The sequence below is a fragment of the Aedes aegypti genome, chromosome 1 (genome assembly GCF_002204515.2).
Source record: "Aedes aegypti strain LVP_AGWG chromosome 1, AaegL5.0 Primary Assembly, whole genome shotgun sequence".
Taxonomy (NCBI): Eukaryota; Metazoa; Arthropoda; class Insecta; order Diptera; family Culicidae; genus Aedes; species Aedes aegypti.
The window spans coordinates 255,559,105-255,578,042 of record NC_035107.1 but is presented as its reverse complement, the minus strand read 5'-3'; the positions used below and the strand labels follow the sequence as shown (position 1 = coordinate 255,578,042).

General features: G+C 34.9%; 2 protein-coding genes across 3 annotated transcripts in view; one reads left to right on the top strand and one right to left on the bottom strand.

Annotated features, from left to right (window-relative positions):
* LOC5576358 (putative thiamine transporter SLC35F3) overlaps window positions 1-18,938 on the bottom strand; it is a 224,260-nt gene that overhangs the window by 50,197 nt on the left and 155,125 nt on the right. The gene's annotated exons all lie outside the window — the stretch shown is intronic.
* Window positions 7,828-18,938, top strand: part of LOC110674086 — a 114,730-nt gene continuing 103,619 nt past the window's right edge. The window contains exon 1 of the mRNA XM_021837608.1: window positions 7,828-8,552. Coding sequence (XP_021693300.1) covers window positions 8,520-8,552 — 33 coding nt within the window. The 5' untranslated portion in view covers window positions 7,828-8,519. The remainder of the gene's footprint in view (window positions 8,553-18,938) is intronic.

Here is an 18,938-nt window from a genome sequence, read left to right as displayed (position 1 = left end):
CCCACAACGTCCCAACAATCTTCTGGCCGGATTTGGCCTCATGCCACTACTCCAAGGACGTGCTGAAGTGGTATGCGGACAATAAGGTCAATTTCGTGCCGAAAATGTTCAACCCTCCCAACTCTCCGGAGCTCCGCCCCATCGAGAAGTACTGTGCGATTATGAAGCAGCACCTTCTTAAACGACCTAAGGTAGTGAAGACAGTCGAGGAACTGAAGAAAGTATGGGTTTACATGCAAAAAACGGTTGATTCACAGGTTGTGCAGAATCTTAAGGCCGGGTTTAAGGCCAAGGTGCGGGCATTTGCGTATGGACTGTAAATAAAATACGTAAAATAAAATGAAGTTTAATAGTTATTTTTCAATCCCTGAAAATGTGATGGCAATCGGATGAAAACTAGAATTTTGCGAATCAATTTTGTGTGTGGCAATTTCATCGTGGACACCCTTTATAACCATCTTAACCATTCCATTTCAAGTTGATCTACATACTTTCATACAATCCCGCATGACGTAACTGGAATGCAGCATTGGATTTAAGAACGCCAAATTGAAGGTAAACAACATATCTCCCGCCCGTGTTCACGCACATGATTGATCAGCCTTTCGAATAGAAAGGCGTTGTCAAGAATAACCAGTGGTTATTACTCACTCCTTACGGTGATTATTTTAAGCTATTAGCAATTGCACCGATTATAAGTATCACTGCCGAAAAGCTAACCCGAAAAAAGTGAAAGACATCCCTCAGTCGTTGTTGGTGCGACAAGTGCGACGACCGGCTGAGCTTTTTTTTCAGGCAACTAGGGTACGGGGTCTAATTTTCAATTTTTAAACTTTTGTGTGCATCAGTGGGGAGAGGGATTTTGAAAAAAAGACCACGTGGTTTATGAACAGCTTGAAATTTGTACTGTGGCCACCATTGACGAAATTCTCTCGAATCTACCTGCAGGATTGTTTTTACGGTTTTCAACTGATGTAAGTTGTAGAGGAAATCGGGTTAAAACCGAGACCCTAAGCTAATTAACAATATTTGTGTTCTTTCACTTGTTCAACTAACCTAAAATTGTTGTAGAATCAGTTATTGGTAATAAATATATCAATCCTTGAGATTGCTGGAAAATATATTAAGGTTGATCAGTGATTTAAATCAAACTGGTATTTCATGATTTTTAGGAGAATTATAAAGAATTATAAAGGATTATAATTCTTAATAATTGTACACCTAATAATTATAAATAATTATATATCTATTAAGTAAATTATTGAGGAGAAGGAAAAGATCCACTAAATATATGTAAAAACTTCAAATTCTTCATGAAACGATTATAAAGTTGGGTGAATACAAATGGATATGACTCATTTTAGTTCATGGAATTTTTACCAAGATAAAGTTGTGGCGAAGGATTGGTTGTAACAATGAAATCAGTTTTGATTTAACAGAACAGAAGTGTGTAATTGTATTCAGATAACAAAAACTGCCAAACGTCAAAGTTTGTTAATGAAAAATTTTTATTTTGGTCAAAATCATATTCACTTTTCTTTGTTTACTATGAAAAAGAAAATGAATCTAAAAAACAAATCAATTTGCCAACACAGAACTATATCTAGTTATTCAACTTTTTAAAACGAGGAATCATCGAAAATCACCTGCTAATTTTAAATACGTTTACTTGAATTTTGACGGTTTTTTACGCTTTGCCCTTCGAATGTGCCGGTTTTCCAGTAACAGTTTGTGACAGGTTCCCTTGACTTTTGGGAGCTCGCAATCTAAGCCAGCTATCTCCTCTCTTTCAGGTTTAAACGTAGTGGCATTGAAGAGAATTTTTTAATACTTATTGATGATTGTACCCCATTACCCCGAATGTACCATTAACCCGAATTCCATCCCCCCTAATGTCATTACTCCGGATTCCAAATCCCCGAACGACCCATAACCCTGAATGACATTACCGCTAATTCCGAAATCATGGCAAATGTCATCGATAATTACAAATTCTGAAGTAGTATTCGGGGTGATGGAATTCGAGGTAATGGTACATTCGGGGTAATGGCATTCGGGGAAGTGGAATTCGGGGTAATGGGGTAGAATCCTTTTTGATAGCTTGTGGCAATCCATAATATATCATATTTTACATGTTAACAAGTTAGCCATCCATGACCTTCAGTAGAACTAAAAAACAAGACTTTTATGAATTACAGAGGAAGTTTACCGACAAGAAACATTCCCTGAAGTAAGATTATGAATTAAAGAAAGGTATCGATTTTACCCCAAATGAAAGCGTCGAGCTCACTCTGAGCGGACTTTTTTTAACTGAGTTTTTAGCTGTCGAAAAACCAAAATCTTAATTCTCCTATAAGGTGCATCTGTGTTGTAAGTTGGCCCCTAAAACCACATTAGCTTGGATTGTTGCATGAGTTGATATCGATTAATAAAACATCGACTCATGGAGGTTTAACTCTATTAATACAGATTCCAGAAAAATTATGCGAGAACTATGTAGAATCTACATTGTAGATTCTGATCAAATCATTAGATATCTGGATTTTTATTTTTCAAATCTTGTAAAAACATTTTGGGATAATTCTCAAGGAAATGTGCATCAAATTCCTGTTAATAGTTTTGACAGGGGCCGAGTGGCCGAGAGTATAATCGTACCAGACACACGATATACAAATGAGAAAATAGCAACTTTGTCAAAGAAAACTCTCAGTTGATAACTGTGGAAGTGCTCACAAGAACACTAAGCAGAGAAGCAGGCTCTGTCCCAGTGAGGACGTAATGTCGAGAAGGAGAAGAAGCTTTGACAAATTGTTAGTGGGAGTTTGAATCTTCCAGATCCTTTTTAAGAAGTCCCATATCAGACTCTAGCGAAAATGTTTGGAAAACTTTTAGGTATATCTTTTTTATTCCTGTTCGGACACGCCACTGAGACCAGTTTCTAGATGTGTCTGTGTATCTTTAGTGTAGCGCATGTCGCATTAGCCAAATACCATTGAGGGGAAACACATTAGCTAAGATTTTTTCTGAAGACCGTAGGAGGGGGGGGGGGGGGTGGTCTAACATGTTCTGTTGTAAAATCTGTCGAAATAATCATGATTTTTATAAATCACTTAGTTTTCGTAAACATATAGTTATTGATTTCTATGGTTCTATGGTTATTTTGTCTTCAATCCTTTAATGATAATTTCAAATTTTAATACGGATACCGTTCAATATTTATGGGATGAATTTTCTCAAGAATCGTGTATAGAATTTGTTTTTAATTCTCTTCAGAATTTCCAGATTCTACAAGAAATATGGTTAGATATTACACCATTCTTCTTCTTTGTGGCGTTACTGGGACAAAGCCTGCTTCTCAGCTTAGTGTTCTTATGAGCACTTCTACAGTTATTAACTGAGAGCTTTCTTTGCCGATTGACCATTTTTGCATGTGTATATCGTGTGGCAGGTACGAAGATACTCTATGCCCTAGGAATCGAGAAAATTTCCTCCACGAAAAGTTCCTCGACCAGCGGGATTCGAACCCATGACCCTCAGCATGGTCATGCTGACTAGCTGCGCGTTTACCGCTACGACTATCTGGGCTCCCTATTACACCATTATATTCCTCCAAAACTATTTTAAGCAAATTACGTTTAAATTCTCTTGGTCCATCGCTTCTTCAAAAAAAAAAAAAAAAAAAATTAACGTAAGTGTATTATTTTAGCTATTTTCCAGACATTTCTCTAAAACTCCGTTCTAAGATGTTTAAATAAACGGGTCATGCAAAAAAAATTTTAAAGAGATATTTTTTTAATAATTTTTAAAATCATGGATATTTTCAAGAATCAAGCTTTCCAAAAAAAAATTACAATTCATTTATGAGATCCTCCATCAATGTCTTTTTGGGAATAAATCAGGTATTTTACCTTGAAGACTGTCATTAATCAGTGATTAATCCAGCATTAATAACTTCTTCTTCTTTCTAGCATTACGTCCCAACTGGGACAAAGCCTGCTTCTCAGATTAGTGTTCTTATGAGCACTTCCACAGTTATCAACTGAGAGCTTTCTTTGCCGATTGACCATTTTTGCATGTGTATATCGTGTGGCAGGTACGAAGATATTCTATGCCATGGGAATCGAGAAAATTTCCTCCACGAAAAGTTCCTCGACCAGCGGGATTTGAACCCACGACCCTCAGAATGATCATGCTGAATAGCTGTACGTTTACCGCTACGGCTATCTGGGCCCCATAGCATTAATTAATAATCTTGAATAAATTCAGAAATATCCAGAACTTTTCCACGGATTTATCTAAGGACTATGTAGGGATTTGTTTCCAGGGTAATCTTGAAAAATTATGCAACATTTTAGTGAATTTCTACCCGAATTATCACCGATGGGGCACAATGTTCGGGGTACATTTAAAGATGCGGTCAAAACTACTTCCCATAATTTTAGATTTTTATGTTTTTTATCATTTTGAAATCTACCTTATGTGTTATATTATTATGATCCTCAACTGAAATAGGCTAATATTTAAATTTCTTTGTCTTTTATGCCGATCGGAGTCGAAAAATTGAACAATGTGATAATAAAATAAAGTACGAAATTCATATCTTAGGAATGCAATACTTCCCTAATGTTGTGCCCTATGTGGAAGCTTATGGTTCAACACTATCATGAAGATGGAAAAAAATGGTTGAACTTTTGGTACTATCCATAAACATCTTTTGTCGCATCCTATCCTCACCATTTCGAATAGTACGCGTCAAAAACATCCTTAGATCTAACAAAAAAAAAAAAGTTTATATTTTTGTAGGAATTTGCTGGTTTTTAAGTTAGAGCTGTTTGAAAAATAAAACATTTTACAAATATTTTAAATATATTTTTCATAGTAAGCTTGTTTAAAAAAATATTTATCTACTCTTCATACACATTTTGAACAAACTCGTTCAAAAAAAAAAAAAAAAAAACTAGACTCGGGTTTAAAAAATAAGTTACGTTGTATGCAAATTGTTGCTTCTGAAACAATAAAAATACTATATAACAAATTGATTCATATTTTGAGCTGTTCGGCTATCCAATATTTTTAAAAGGTAATTAATTACGTGTGGTAAAGATGGATAAATTATGGGTGAAATTATGAAAAAGAAAACTAGTGCTCAGGTGGGATTCGAACTCACGACTATTGTATACTAGACGAGTGCTTTACCAATTAAGTTACCGAGCCACTTGGTGACCCAATAAATCAGAATGTTACAAGTTCAGAATCTCTAAGCTGTGGGAATTTGAATTCGAAACTTGTAACCTTCTAAGTTATTGGGTCACTAAGTGGCTTAATTGGTAAAGCACTCGTCTAGCAACAAGGATCGTGAGTTTGAATCCCATCTGAGCCCTTTTTTCATAATTTCCCTGTGCGTGGATACCAGATGCGCAAACATGTTTTGTAAATATATGAAATTTGAAAAGGAGTTCATAGAGATATATATATTTTTTGGAGCCAAAAAAGCCTAATTCTATGCCTGAATTCCTGCAGAAATCGTTTACAGGATTTCCAGAGACCAACATCCATGTTAGTTTTAAATTGAAGTCTTAACGAATTTTTTTCGGAGCTGTTGCTTTGATTTCGTTGGAATGATCAAACTTCTGAAAGCAGTATTGGCGCAACATCTTGGATAATTTTCGGCGAATTTCCTCCTGGTCTTGTGCAATTTATGGTATTATTTATACGACGATTTACCATAAAAATACTTCCCAAACTGTGCCGTTGTACTTATCCAGATACGCCACAAGTTAATTCATGTATAACTTGGACATCAACCAACAATCATGAATGTTTTACAAATTCATCTATCACAATTTTTTCAAAGAGTTTGATTTCAACTCGATTAAAGTTGTAAAAAAAAACTTTTTTTTCAATGTCAAAACTGGTCTTACAAAAGCATATTTTTAGATTAATCAAGTGTTAATAGTTTTCAAGAAGTTTGGTTTCTAATGATAAATTTAAAATGAATGGTGTAAATCTTACACCATAAGTTTACCATAAAAAAAAGTTCGGGAACCACCTAAAGACAACTTTAATCAAATATTTCTTAATAATAAATGTTAGAATTATGAGATGTAATATTTTGAGAACCAATTACAAACCAGCTAAATTTGCCTTCTCTAATTTCTACCTCGTGGCTATAAAAAGCCACTCAAGCAAATAGACTATTCAGTTCTTATATTGAAGAAAACAAAGGAAGGGTCCTTATGCTAGTGAATAAACTATCGGTTGTGGATAAACGAGTGAAAATTTTAACCCGGTATTTTAAAAAGTGTGATCCGAAAGACTTCCAAAAGTCCGTTGGTAAAGTTATCAAGCATAAATTCTCCTTATTGTAAGAAAAATTCTGTTTTTGAATAATGTTTATATAGGGAAAGTGTACCAGTATTGACCATAGTGGTTCCCTACTTGGCCATATGTGAAATTTTGATAACTTTGACATTTTAAATCTTTTTGAATGTTTTAACATCAAAATATATCTTAAACCTAACTACTACAACACACAAAATTTTTCAAAATTTGAAGACATTAAAGTAATTACGTATGGCGAAATAGGGAATCACTATGCCCATAACTGGTACACCTACCCTAGTTGAATTCAAAAAGGATTCTCGCATGCTCCTTGAATTCCAACATTGATCAGTCTTTGAAAAGATAATCCATTCAGATTCCTCTAACAAATTTTTACATTTTTATACTTGTTGTATCAAGTACTTTTTATAATTACTTGTATCAAGTTTAGCCTAAGCTGGTTTCCATGTCGTTTAACTGACAGCCTTTAAATCAATTGTCAATCAGCACGCAGCAATGACATTGTCTTCTTCTATTATTGTTGCAACAATTCTATTCCGCAATGACGGTTTATCAGCAGTTGAACAGAATATGACAATGATCGCTTACCTCGTGCCCAGCGATTTTCTAGGCTTTTCATTGCAATTTTCGAGAACTTTCTCCGTGTTGGTAAACTTTGCCTTATTATCGAACAGCATCCATAAATCAAATTCGATTTTACGTTGAAAACAACTGATTAATCACGAGTTGAAAACTTAGCATCAATGTTGCCTCCTGTGATTGTCATGACAATTTGTCTTTTGATTGTATCATAATCCGCAAAAGTTGGGACAAACGGTTGTGAGTGTGCCTGCTTTGTTGTTTGGTTTTCGTCTGCTTTGATGACAATTTGATTCACTGTTGTCAAAAAAACAATGTTAAGTAATAGATGTTCAATTCCGAAATTGTTATCGGACTAAACGCTTCAAACCCTTGAATTACCGGAACATTAACTTGGATGAAAAAAAAAGATTGTAGGAATCGGTTCGGCAGATCTAGCCTACTAACTCATCACGTAAAGGTAATTTATCTGCGGTACAACTATTCTTATTTGACTTAGTAAACTCCAGACATTCATAGCAGCATTCTTACATTATCTGTGGTGGATTACAAATCAGGCATATCAATTTTCAGGGGTCCGCAGAGTGCATGATGAACTTCAAAGGGGATCGCAGCCTCGAAAAGGTTGGAAACCATTGACCTAGATACAAGAGGCGAATGTACTGTTTGAAATTATACTAATAATGGATTAAAAAATGCTTTCTCATATGATAGTTGAATATCAACCATGTTTTGTTTGTACAACTTATGGACGGATTTTGGTCCATTTGTCGGTTTCATGGATCAAAACAAAGTGCTGCTACCCTACCCTGTCGAGGATTTGCCGATCGTATCCGAACTGGCCTGGAAGCCCACACCGGGTGGCGAAACTGCACCAAGCTTTCGTAGCGATCCGACACCACCGGAGGCATCAGTCTGTAACGATCGTTTGAACATACCACGCGCTGCACCGGCTGCTGTTGTTTCGGATCCAAGTCGCCTCTGAGAACGAAGACGCGCGCGAGCACGTTGCCAATGTAAGAAACCGCCACTCGGCAAACGGAGTGAGAGACGAACCTGCTGAGTTGTTTTTTGTGTGTTTCGGCGATTCGGTCAAGAGATCGCGACCACCGTAAATAGGAAGCGTCGATCGAGTTATAACGAAACGAAACAAAATTGCAAGTGATTGGTAATTTTGACCACCGTTCGGTGCGAAGTAGTGAGAGTGCCAACAGGAAAAAAACGCGAAAAAATTCAAGCAAATACAAAACGAAGAAGATCCACCTCGAGTGATTGAATGATTCTTTGATCCGGTGATTGCAAGAACCGATTCGGTTTTTTTTTTTGGTTCCGGAACGGAATTAGTCTCTAGTGAAAACGGATCCAATCGTAAAGGAGTTGTTAGACGACGAAGAGCTGTGCAGGGGAAGAAAATAAGCCAAGCGAATCACCGATCGGAAGGTCGTTAAAATCTCCGAGACTTCATAGTTTTACTGAAGTTGCATGCGGCGGCGGCGGCGATCCGGCTCGTCTAATTAGAACAGAAGATAGCCCACGTATATGCGCTAAAACCATACATGAGTGCTACTGGCTACTACAGGTGTCGACAATAGAAACCAATGAAGATGAGAGTTTTGGTGTTACTACTGGTTGTAAGTAGAACTATTTTTTTGGGTTGGAATGCACATGTGCACAGAATATTTTATGAGGCGATGATTGATGTATAATGGATGGAAAAATGGTTCGATACGATGCTCTGTCTGATGTTTACCGCCGCCCGGGGTGGAAACACGTGTTCAACATCGATGTTGGAGTATGTTGTGATATTTCTCATGCAATGAATGAAGGTGTTGTTGATTTTTTTGGGGCAAGTTGCGTATCACAAGAGAAAATGACAAAGCAGTTTGTAAGATGCGTAACATGATGGAGTCGTCATAATTTACGTTCTTTGAGAGGTATAGTCGAATCAATCGGAGTAAGAAGGATATTCGTTAGGCTTAAGGAATTGATGAGTGTGGATCCAATTGAATCGATTGTAAAGTGGTTCGTACCTGCATTTGATTACTCATCGCATAGATAACTACATATGGCATGAATGCTAGCAAAGTCAGTGGGCTAAAAATTCTTGATTACTTAAAAGCAATGAATTCCAACCTATCATTGCATGTTTAGAGTATTGGAGTTGTAGTATTCACTGTTGACTTCTTCATTTGAAGCGTTCTCAACATCATATATCGTTAATTACTTTTGTGAGTCGATTGAGATTGATGCTCAATAAAAGTGTGAATGATTCGTAAAAGACACAAAGCGAATGACAAAGAAAACTTCAGCAAAACGAAAAGCAATAAAAACCATCATCTTCAATTCATTTTGTTTGTCAACTATTTTTTCGCCGGTTGCAAAGAACTGACCAGGGCAATAATAGTTGTCTAATAGACAGTGCACTGCAAAAAATATCAAACTTTACATTGATTTCGATGCAAATAATGTTTAATTTGGTCGTTTTTCGTTTTAAGTTTGTCTAACTGTAACTGTCTTGTATATTGGGTGTTGGCACTAGACTTGGATGGTTTTTCTAAACTTATAACGGACTACCGCAAAATTCCGATAGTCCATTATAAGTTAAGGAAAATAATTCAAGCCATGTACTTCTTCTTCTTCTTAGCATTCCGTCCTCACTGTGACAGAGTCTGCTTCTCAGCTTGTGTTAAATGAGCGAGAAATTATAACTGCAGAATCTCAGAGATTTCTTTGCAAAGTTGCATTCCTATAACGTGGGGCAGGTACGATGATACTCTATACAGAGGGAAGTCAGGAAGGTAATTTCCTAAGCCTCTTTAATTGAATATGAGCATTAGGGCTCAAGAATCCGTCCTTGAATCTTCAGCAATCATCAACAATGAAAAACCAGTTTTTTTCGTTCAAATTTAAAGAAATCTGCATAAAAATCTATCATCGCAATTGAGATAATAAATGTAATCCAATGATAAATTTTCTTGAACATTGCTTAAATTTTGAGCAAAAAAATATTTTTGAAAATTTGAAAAACGTTGATGGTTATTTTCCTATTACCGCCTTCAAAATATAAATATGTTTGAAAATCAAACCTCCCATATCTTCCTTTGCCATCTTTACTATAAAAATAGTGTTCTGTGAAATTTCAGCTTTCTATGTGGTGATTTAACGTTCAACGATCCGTAATCATCATCATCATCATCGAAATTTCAAAAGCAGTTTTTCTGTTCAAAACTAAACATTAATCGATGAAAATGTGTTCATTGTGTTTTGATTGGAGAATGGAAAACAGTGAACATATTCTCGTGTAAATTTTCTGGATTTTGAATGAAAACATTGCAAAATCGGATCCAAAAAATAAAACCGGATCCTGCCCCCTTAACGGTGGTTCAAAGACGATGTAGATTATATATTAAAAATAATATGGATTTTTTTTAAAAATGTTCCAAATCCGTTAGTTTTGGAATTTAGGTACAAACTTATCATCCCATAGTAAAAACTCATTCTTCAAATCATAATCAAGAGATTTGCTGAAGAGCAACAATCTGACGAATATGAGAAGAGATATTTATGAGTTAATTAGCTATTATTTAACTTCCTATGGGATAATAGCTCTGCAAACATCTACAAAAATCCCCAATAATATTAGATCAATTCCTTTAGCATTTTAAAACATTTTTAAATTTTGAATCGCCCTATTGAGCATGAGCTTAGATGACCGTACATTTTGTGGTCCATTTATTACGTAAGGGCTTATTGAGAAAGGAGGGGGGGGGTGATATTGAGATTTCTTTCGCACCATACAAATTATTTTTAATTTGCATATAAAAATCTTTCCATGGATGGTAGGGGTAGTCGGGAAACCTACAAAATTGTCTTACACGAATAATGGATAGCCCCCGTAGTTGCTAATCCGTTATTGGTCAGATCAATCTAAGTTGTATATATATTTTTTTAATTCAACGAAATCATTAGTAAGCAAATCTTTTCTAAGCGGAAAGTAAGTATTCCCGATTGTTTCCTCTACTTTTTGTGTTGGGAATTGTCATACCGTTAAGTCACCAGTCACCGTGCGGCCTCCATTCACCGTGTACATATACAAATTCCTACAGAATATTCATACAATTTTCACAAATTATTCTTTTCTTAGCAAAATAAGATAAAACTGATGAAATGAAGTAGTTTTTGTCACCAAGCATTTTGAAAAACCTAGTTTATTTAGTCAAAATCATGTGAATTCTGTTTGAGAACATTCTTAGCAACGCCAAAAAATCACATTTTTCATTTTAACGACAGTGTATGAAATTTTTCAAAATTTCAACAAGTTTTCAATGTGGATACTACTAGTGAGATGTACTTCATAGTATGAGCAATGAGATTTTATGCGAATTAGATTTTTTCATTGTGTTTCAGTCGAAACCCAAATGCACGGTGAATGGATCCTTTTCAATAGATATGGTTCCCATTGCCGTGCATTAGTGTAAAAAGTAAGAAATTATTCGATAATACTAGATTTATTGTTATGTCGTCATTAAACTACTTCATATTTAGTTTTTGAGGGAACATGGAATGGTTTGGACCATACAGTCAAACCTCCTATAATAATTAAAAAAATAATTATTATTTAGTCAATTTTTGAAGTTTTTATGGTTTTTATTGTAAATGAAGATTTGAATACTCTTAAAAATGAGTGCACACACTACTATCAACATAATTGCTCCATAAACAACATTTCTTCACGATACAAAATTAAATCATGATGAAAACTATACGCACGGTGAATGGTGCACTAATGTGCGCGGTAAATGGTACGCGGTACGAGGCGACCTTGGCATGACATTTTCAAACATATTTTTTGAGTAATTTTTGGTTATGTATCACTAGTTTTAGATTTTTCCCTGAATTATTATATAATTGCACGCTACGTAGTGGTATTCTAGTACGCTTCAAATTATTTGGAAAAATTATATAATTTTTTGAAGTTCATTTTTTTTTTTAAATGCACAGTGAATGGTAGTTTGACGGTAAATTGGTTTGCCAAGCTCAAAGCAGTAAAAGAAAACGAACACTACACTTATATACTCGATACACACCAAAAGTTCAAGAAAGTGAATTGTGAGCTCAACTTGTGAAGTGTTGAGGATTGTAATAAGTTTACATGAATAAAATTTAATTCAAACTTGAGATTTATTCTTGGTTGGTTGGTTTGACTTTATTAACGAGATTTTTAGCCCTGGGCTAGTTCATCTCGGGACCAACGGCTTTACTTCCCTTCCGAAGGAAGTCGTCACTATAACTTTTTACGTCATAAGTGACTATGTCGGGGATGGGATTCGATCCCAGGTCCTCGGCGTGAGAGGCGAGTGTTCTAACCACTACACCAGGTCCGTCCCCCCAGATTTATTCTTCACCACTATCTGCTGTATGGACTTCTCATGCCAAATGATTGGTTTAGCGTGGTTCTGAAGTCTTACTGGCTTCGTCGAACTGTTATAATTATCTCGTCAACCCTCTAACCTTAAACTCAGCCTTTAGACACGGTTCCATTGGAAAATCTATGTATCCTTTCGTAGATCGGATATATTAACGTTTTAATTATAGCTAATTGTATAAAAAACGCCGTGGACTGACCCTTAAACAAAAAAAAAGTTGTAAAACTCAATGAGGCACCCACTATATATGAACCTGAGAATAGGGAAAAAAAGCTTTAAAAATTTCAACTTAATTGGTTGCTCCATCAGCTGCAAAAAGTTTGTATGGAATATTCGATTCAAATATATTGAAAATTGGCCCTATGCAACTGTTTCGTTTCGAATGCTTGTTTATCGCGTTAACCTTTCGGTCGTCGCGCGTTGTACTTTGTACAACACCCTTGGTTTTGCGAATATCCCAGGAGTCTGACCACATAGAAAGATGACGTCTTCGGCAAAGTTGTTCAGTAGCTCAAGGGCTATCATTATTTTAGCCAAGAAATTCGGGATTTGCCACTAGGCGGCGGCTAAAATATTAACGTCCCATAAAAAAATATAAAATTTCCAAAAAAAATTGCAAAATTTGCTAGTAAAGAAACAAGGGTAAAATCAATAGAAAAGTTAAAAATTTCCATAAATAAATAAAAAAGTGCATAGAAAAAACAAAATTTTCCATAAATAAAAAAATTTTGAGCAATAAATAGATTCAAAAGTGCAGTAGAATCGACAATAATCTCACTAAAAAATGTCGAATTTTCCATTTAATAACCTCAAAATGTCCCTATTTTCTTCACAAAAAGCAAGAAATAATTATAAATTTTCCACAAAAAAGCCAAAATTTGCAATAAATAAATAACAATTCGCCCACAATAAATCAAAAATTTCCATTCAAAAAATCAAAGATAGCAATAGCAGTAAATGCAAAATTGCAATAAACAAACCCAACTGAGCAATTCAAAATGACAATCATTACATGAAAATGTTGTAGAAAATTCCAATATTTAAGTAAAACTTTCCATAAAAATAACATAATTTTCCAATAATGAGTAATAATGTGTGTAATGGATTTCATAAATTTTCAGTCAAACTGAAGCATTGTTTTCACAATTGGAGCTAATTAGTCATCGTATGTAGATGTAGATGTAGAAATTGCATTTTAGAGTTCGATAATTAATTACGTAAGAGTTTAGGGGAGGGGAGAGTGGGGAGATTGGCCGGGTTTGAAAAAAAATTTCTTGCCATGTAGAAAAAAATAATGTTTCATACAAAAAATCATACATGGAGGGGAGGCGAGGTTTCGAAAAATCACAAAAAAATGTTTTTTAATACACCCCATCGTTAGGCGCTACAGTTTTAATTATTTCGGCAAAGTTGAAATGAAACATGAAGTGGGTGATGAGGTACAAAAGTAGCGTTACAGCATGCTTAACCATATTTGTAGTACTGAGACAACCCACTAGATCTAAAAATGAACCTATTAGAAAATACTTTAAAAAGCGTTATGTTCGTATGCAAATAAAAAAAATATTTAGGAAAAAACTCATTAATCGAAGTATACATATTTCTGCAACTGCTGTGGGCAGTTACTTTACTGATGCTTAGTTTGTAAACACCAGTTCCCTGGCTGGTTGGACATGAGAGCATAAGCTTCTACCATCAATGTAGTTGGACATAACCCAAGCAGTGACATAAGTGTTCCTAATATTGGAAGATTAGATATTCCATGTTCCATGTTTCATTTCAACTTTGCCGAAATAAGTAAAATTGTAGCGCCTAACGATGGGGTTTATTAAAAAACATTTTATTGTGATTTTTCGAAACCTCGCCTTCCCTCCATGTATGATTTTTTGTATGAAACATTGATTTTATCTATATGGCAAGAAATATTTTTTCAAACCCGGCCAATCTCCCCGCTCTCCCCTCCCCTAAATTCTTACGTAATTAATTATCGAACTCTAAAATGCAATTTCTACATCTACATCTAAAGTTCAAGTTATGTCTGATATTCTGAGAAAATTTCATTCAAATCGGATCATAAATAACTGAGATACCATGCCCACACAGTTACGGATCACCCACAGTGATGGATCACTTTGGCGTTCAACATAGGATAACTCGCTCAAAACATAAACGTTGACGTAAAACATATTTTTCCCATGTTATACTATTTGTCTTCTAGCATTTGTAAAGTTAAGCACAACATTCAACCGCTTAATAACGGTGTATTTGACAAATGTTTAGTTGGTACCACACAGCTATCAATATATGGTCGTTTTCTGTAAGAAGTGCCGTCAGCATTCATAAGCTCCCACAAGTGGTAAAATTCATATGCTATAGCATAAAACATGCTCGTTCACTTCGATTTAGTGTGAATTCATCTTTAGAAAACAGTTTTCTTTATTGTTGATTCTAAATACCGAAATATTAGCACTTCTAACTAGTGATCCATAATATGGACCAGGAAATGATTGCTTACCACGGTTATGGATCACTACCAAAAAATGTAGATTTCTACCATTTTAAGCATTGCATTCGACATTTTCAGACAATAGCACTAAGGATAAAACTAATACAACATCAAGGTTGGTAAATTTCATGTTTTAGCAGACAAAAATGGGTGGAAAACTTGATGTGGAGCGAAAACAGTTCATGCCTCAGTTACTACAATGCAGTATATCACAAAAAAGGACATTTTACCCTTGTTTCCAGCTCTAACAATGCTATTTTTTGCAGTAATATGTGACACATTGTTAACTTTCACCAAATCATGAAATACAGATGCATTGAGTTCAAAATCTCTTGATTTTGCGCACTGATCCGTAATATGTCACAATTTGATCCATAATATGAAAATTGATCCATAATATGGTTTTCAGAAACCGATGCAATTTTTAATTTTTATGTAATCCTATGTAAATATTACACTCAAAACATTTTATTAACCGAAGTTCCAATTTGAAAGATTCAATTCGTGCTTTTAAATTACAATTTTACGTTTTCCATGTCATTTAATTGAATTTTATAGGTTGGACTCCACACTATTCGATCCATAACTGTGGGGTCATGGTATAGTTTATCAAAGTTGGTCATTTTGTATGGAAAATCGAAAAAGTTGCAAATGTTTTGTCCAATACTGTATGTACGACGACTAACTAGCTCCAATTGTGAAAACAATGCTTCAGTTTGACTGAAAATTTATGAAATCCATTATACACATTATTACTCATTATTGTAAAATTACGTTATTTTTATGGAAAATTTTACTTAAATATTGGAATTTTCTACAACATTTTCATGTATTGATTGTCATTTTGAATTGCTCAGTTGGGTTTGTTTATTGCAACTTTGCATTTACTGCTATTGCTATCTTTGATTTTTTGAATGGAAATTTTTGATTTATTGTGGGTGAATTATTATTCATTTATTGCAAATTTTGGCTTTTTTTGTGGAAAATTTATAATTATTTCTTGCTTTTTGTGAAAAAAATAGGGACATTTTGAGGTTTTAAATGGAAAATTCGATATTTTTTAGTAAGATTATTGTCGATTCTATTGCACTTTTGAATCTATTTATGGCTCAAATTTTTTTTATTTATGGAAAATTTTGTTTTTTCTATGCACTTTTTTATTTTTTTATGGAAATTTTTAACTTTTCTGTTGATTTTACCCATGTTTCTTTACTGGCAAATTTTGCATTTTTTATGGAAATTTTATATTTTTTTATGGAACGATTAATTGTCTGCCCTAGGCGGCGCTAGTGAGCTAAAACTTTTGTATCGCAGATCTCTCTCCTGACCACTTAGAAAGATGGCGTCTTCGGCAAAGTTGCTCGGTAACTTATGGACTATCATTGTTAGAGCTAATTGCCACCAGGCGGCGCTAGTGAGCATAAAACATTTGTTTCGCAAATATCTCAGGAGCCTGATCACTTAGAAAGATGGCGTCTTCGGCAGAGTTGTTCAGTAGTTCAAATTATTTTTATTTCTTTGTTTAATCCTTAGAGTTCGAGTTTTTGTAAAATAATGGTGATTCCTGAGCTTCTGAACAACTTTACTCAAGGTACCTGTCTAAAAAGTCAAGATCCTGCAGAACAATCCGCAAAACAAATATTGTATGCTCATTACCGTTGCCTGGTGGCAAAATATCCTATTTCTTACCTCAAATAATGATAGTCCTTGAGCTATTGAACTACTTTGTCGAATACACTATCTCGCTAAGTGGTCAGGCTCCTGAGATATCTGTAAACAAAAGTTTCATGCACACTAGCGCCGCCTTGTGGTAAAATTTTGAATCAACTAGCTTGAACAATGATAGTCCTTAACTTACTAACCAACTTTGCCGAAGACGCCATCCTTCTAAATGATCAGGATCCTGAAATATTTGCAAAACAAAAGTAAAATTTACATGCCCACTAGTGCCACCTAGCGGTCAAATTCCGAATTAAATGCGGTACCATCAGATAGCGCTTCACCTCCAAAACAAATTTACTAAAGTCCCCAAGTTTCTATATTATCTGGATTTTGAGATATACCGATTTAAAACTGTCGACACGTTTGCGCTGATATTCGGCAGCTCTCTCCTGAATGTCGGAAAGAAAAATGTCAATTGAATGCTTCTGACCACGAAGCGAAGCTATAGAGACGTTATGGATTTATTGGTTTCTCTCATTTTTCATTTCATGCCTTCACTGTATGTATGTCTCATTCGACATAACAAGCAAGATCATACTATTCATGTTGTTTGTGATCCAATATGTCTGAATTATATGAAGAACTTATTATTTATGAAAATGTCGTCGTGTTAGACGACATTCAATTGACAATTGTTAGTATTTCTCAATGCTCATTCTACCGCTCGTGCTGTGTGTGAGAGGTGATGGTAGTGGAAGAAAAATAAAATTACTGCTGACTACGACAACGAAACGAACGCCGCGCAAAGTCTCGAATGTTTACAGCACTGATCTTAAGGAATGGTGTGCTATAATGATGGAAGAATGAAAGTGTAAGGAAACGGTTTCTTATCCGTCTCTAGTTAAAGCGATTGTTATGAACGAATATTCTATTAATAGTGATAGCTTAAGAGTGAAAGATAGAAGCAAGTGATTTAAACAATTACAAAGAACGAGATAAGGGAGGGTTGAACCCATGACCCATGCTTATGAGCCAGAAGCGGTAGCTATTAGACCACCAACCCCAAGCCTTTACTAATTCTTAAAAAAAAACTGACAATAAATCTAAATTTTTATCCTTTTTTGACATAGGCTAATCTTTTGATTTGTACTGGTTTCTTTATTATTGACAATGATTTAGCTTATATTTTGATAGGGAATTTTACCTTCCTTAAATCATCGGCAGTTCTTTGTAGTTAAACTATTTTTTTCATTACACTTTCATTCATTTCTAAAAGATATTTCTCCTTCTTTTGATTAAGGCTGTTCTTTCAAATTTGACTTTTTTTCATGTTTATTGGAATTAAGGATTATAACATGTTCATAAAGAGTCTTATTATAAACGTATTTTTTTAGCATAAGGGTTAGCTTAGGTGAGATGTCATTCTCCTCCAAGATTAAGATTGCAACGTGTGAACTGAACCCTGCATCGTTTATTGCGCATATCAGTAAACCGAACGACTCGGTGAGAACGTACGCAAAAGAAGCTCATTATTTCTCCGTTCTGCAAAGAAGAAGTCGAATTTGTGGTTGCTAGAAATTATTTAATTTACTAAGTACGATCAGAATGATCGAAGCAAGTTGATGCTACAGAAGGACGAATAAGTCGTGAACCGTTCTTGTAACTGTCATAAACTGACTACAAACGCAATGCGAAAACCTCTGCTGGCAGCTATAACCGCTAGCAAAGGACTGAATAATTGCTTATATTCAGGATATTCTTCTTTCAGCATTGACTGTTTCTTGAACTAACACTAAAGGACTGTATTTCAATGATGATTCATTATTCTTTAAGACTAAGCTGTTCTTTGAAATGCATGCTTGTACTTCATTATTGTTTTCAATTTCGGCCAAACGACATTCGGTTAAATTACCCTTTCGTCCAAATGGCGCTCGGCCAAACGGGATTCGGCCAATAAACTGGAACCATATTTCTTTACTTTATTTAACCCGTATCCTCATCAAAATATAAAAAAATGCTGTCAATTATTGACGGATTATTTTCGATTAAGTTCCAATGGAATTGGAGCAAGATCGAGGATCACTGAAATATTTGGGAATGCCCACTGATTCGGAGATATTCCGGTGAGTTACTATGTTAGATCGGGTAAAAATGACCCCAACTTCCTTTGTCGTCAACTTTTACCCAACTAATTGGTATAAATCTGATTCCAATTTAGCTTGTTTTTAAAGTTCTGACCATATGATGACACTTGAGAACTAGATTTGACAATGGGACCAGCCTTGATCTAAAGTATTATTTTCCGATCTTTCTTCTGAACTGGCAAATTTTAGTGGCAAATATAAGTTCGAATACACTTTAAAAATGTGTTTAAAAATGAAAATGCAAGATATTGTTTTCTTAGTAAACTTCTATTGAAGCAA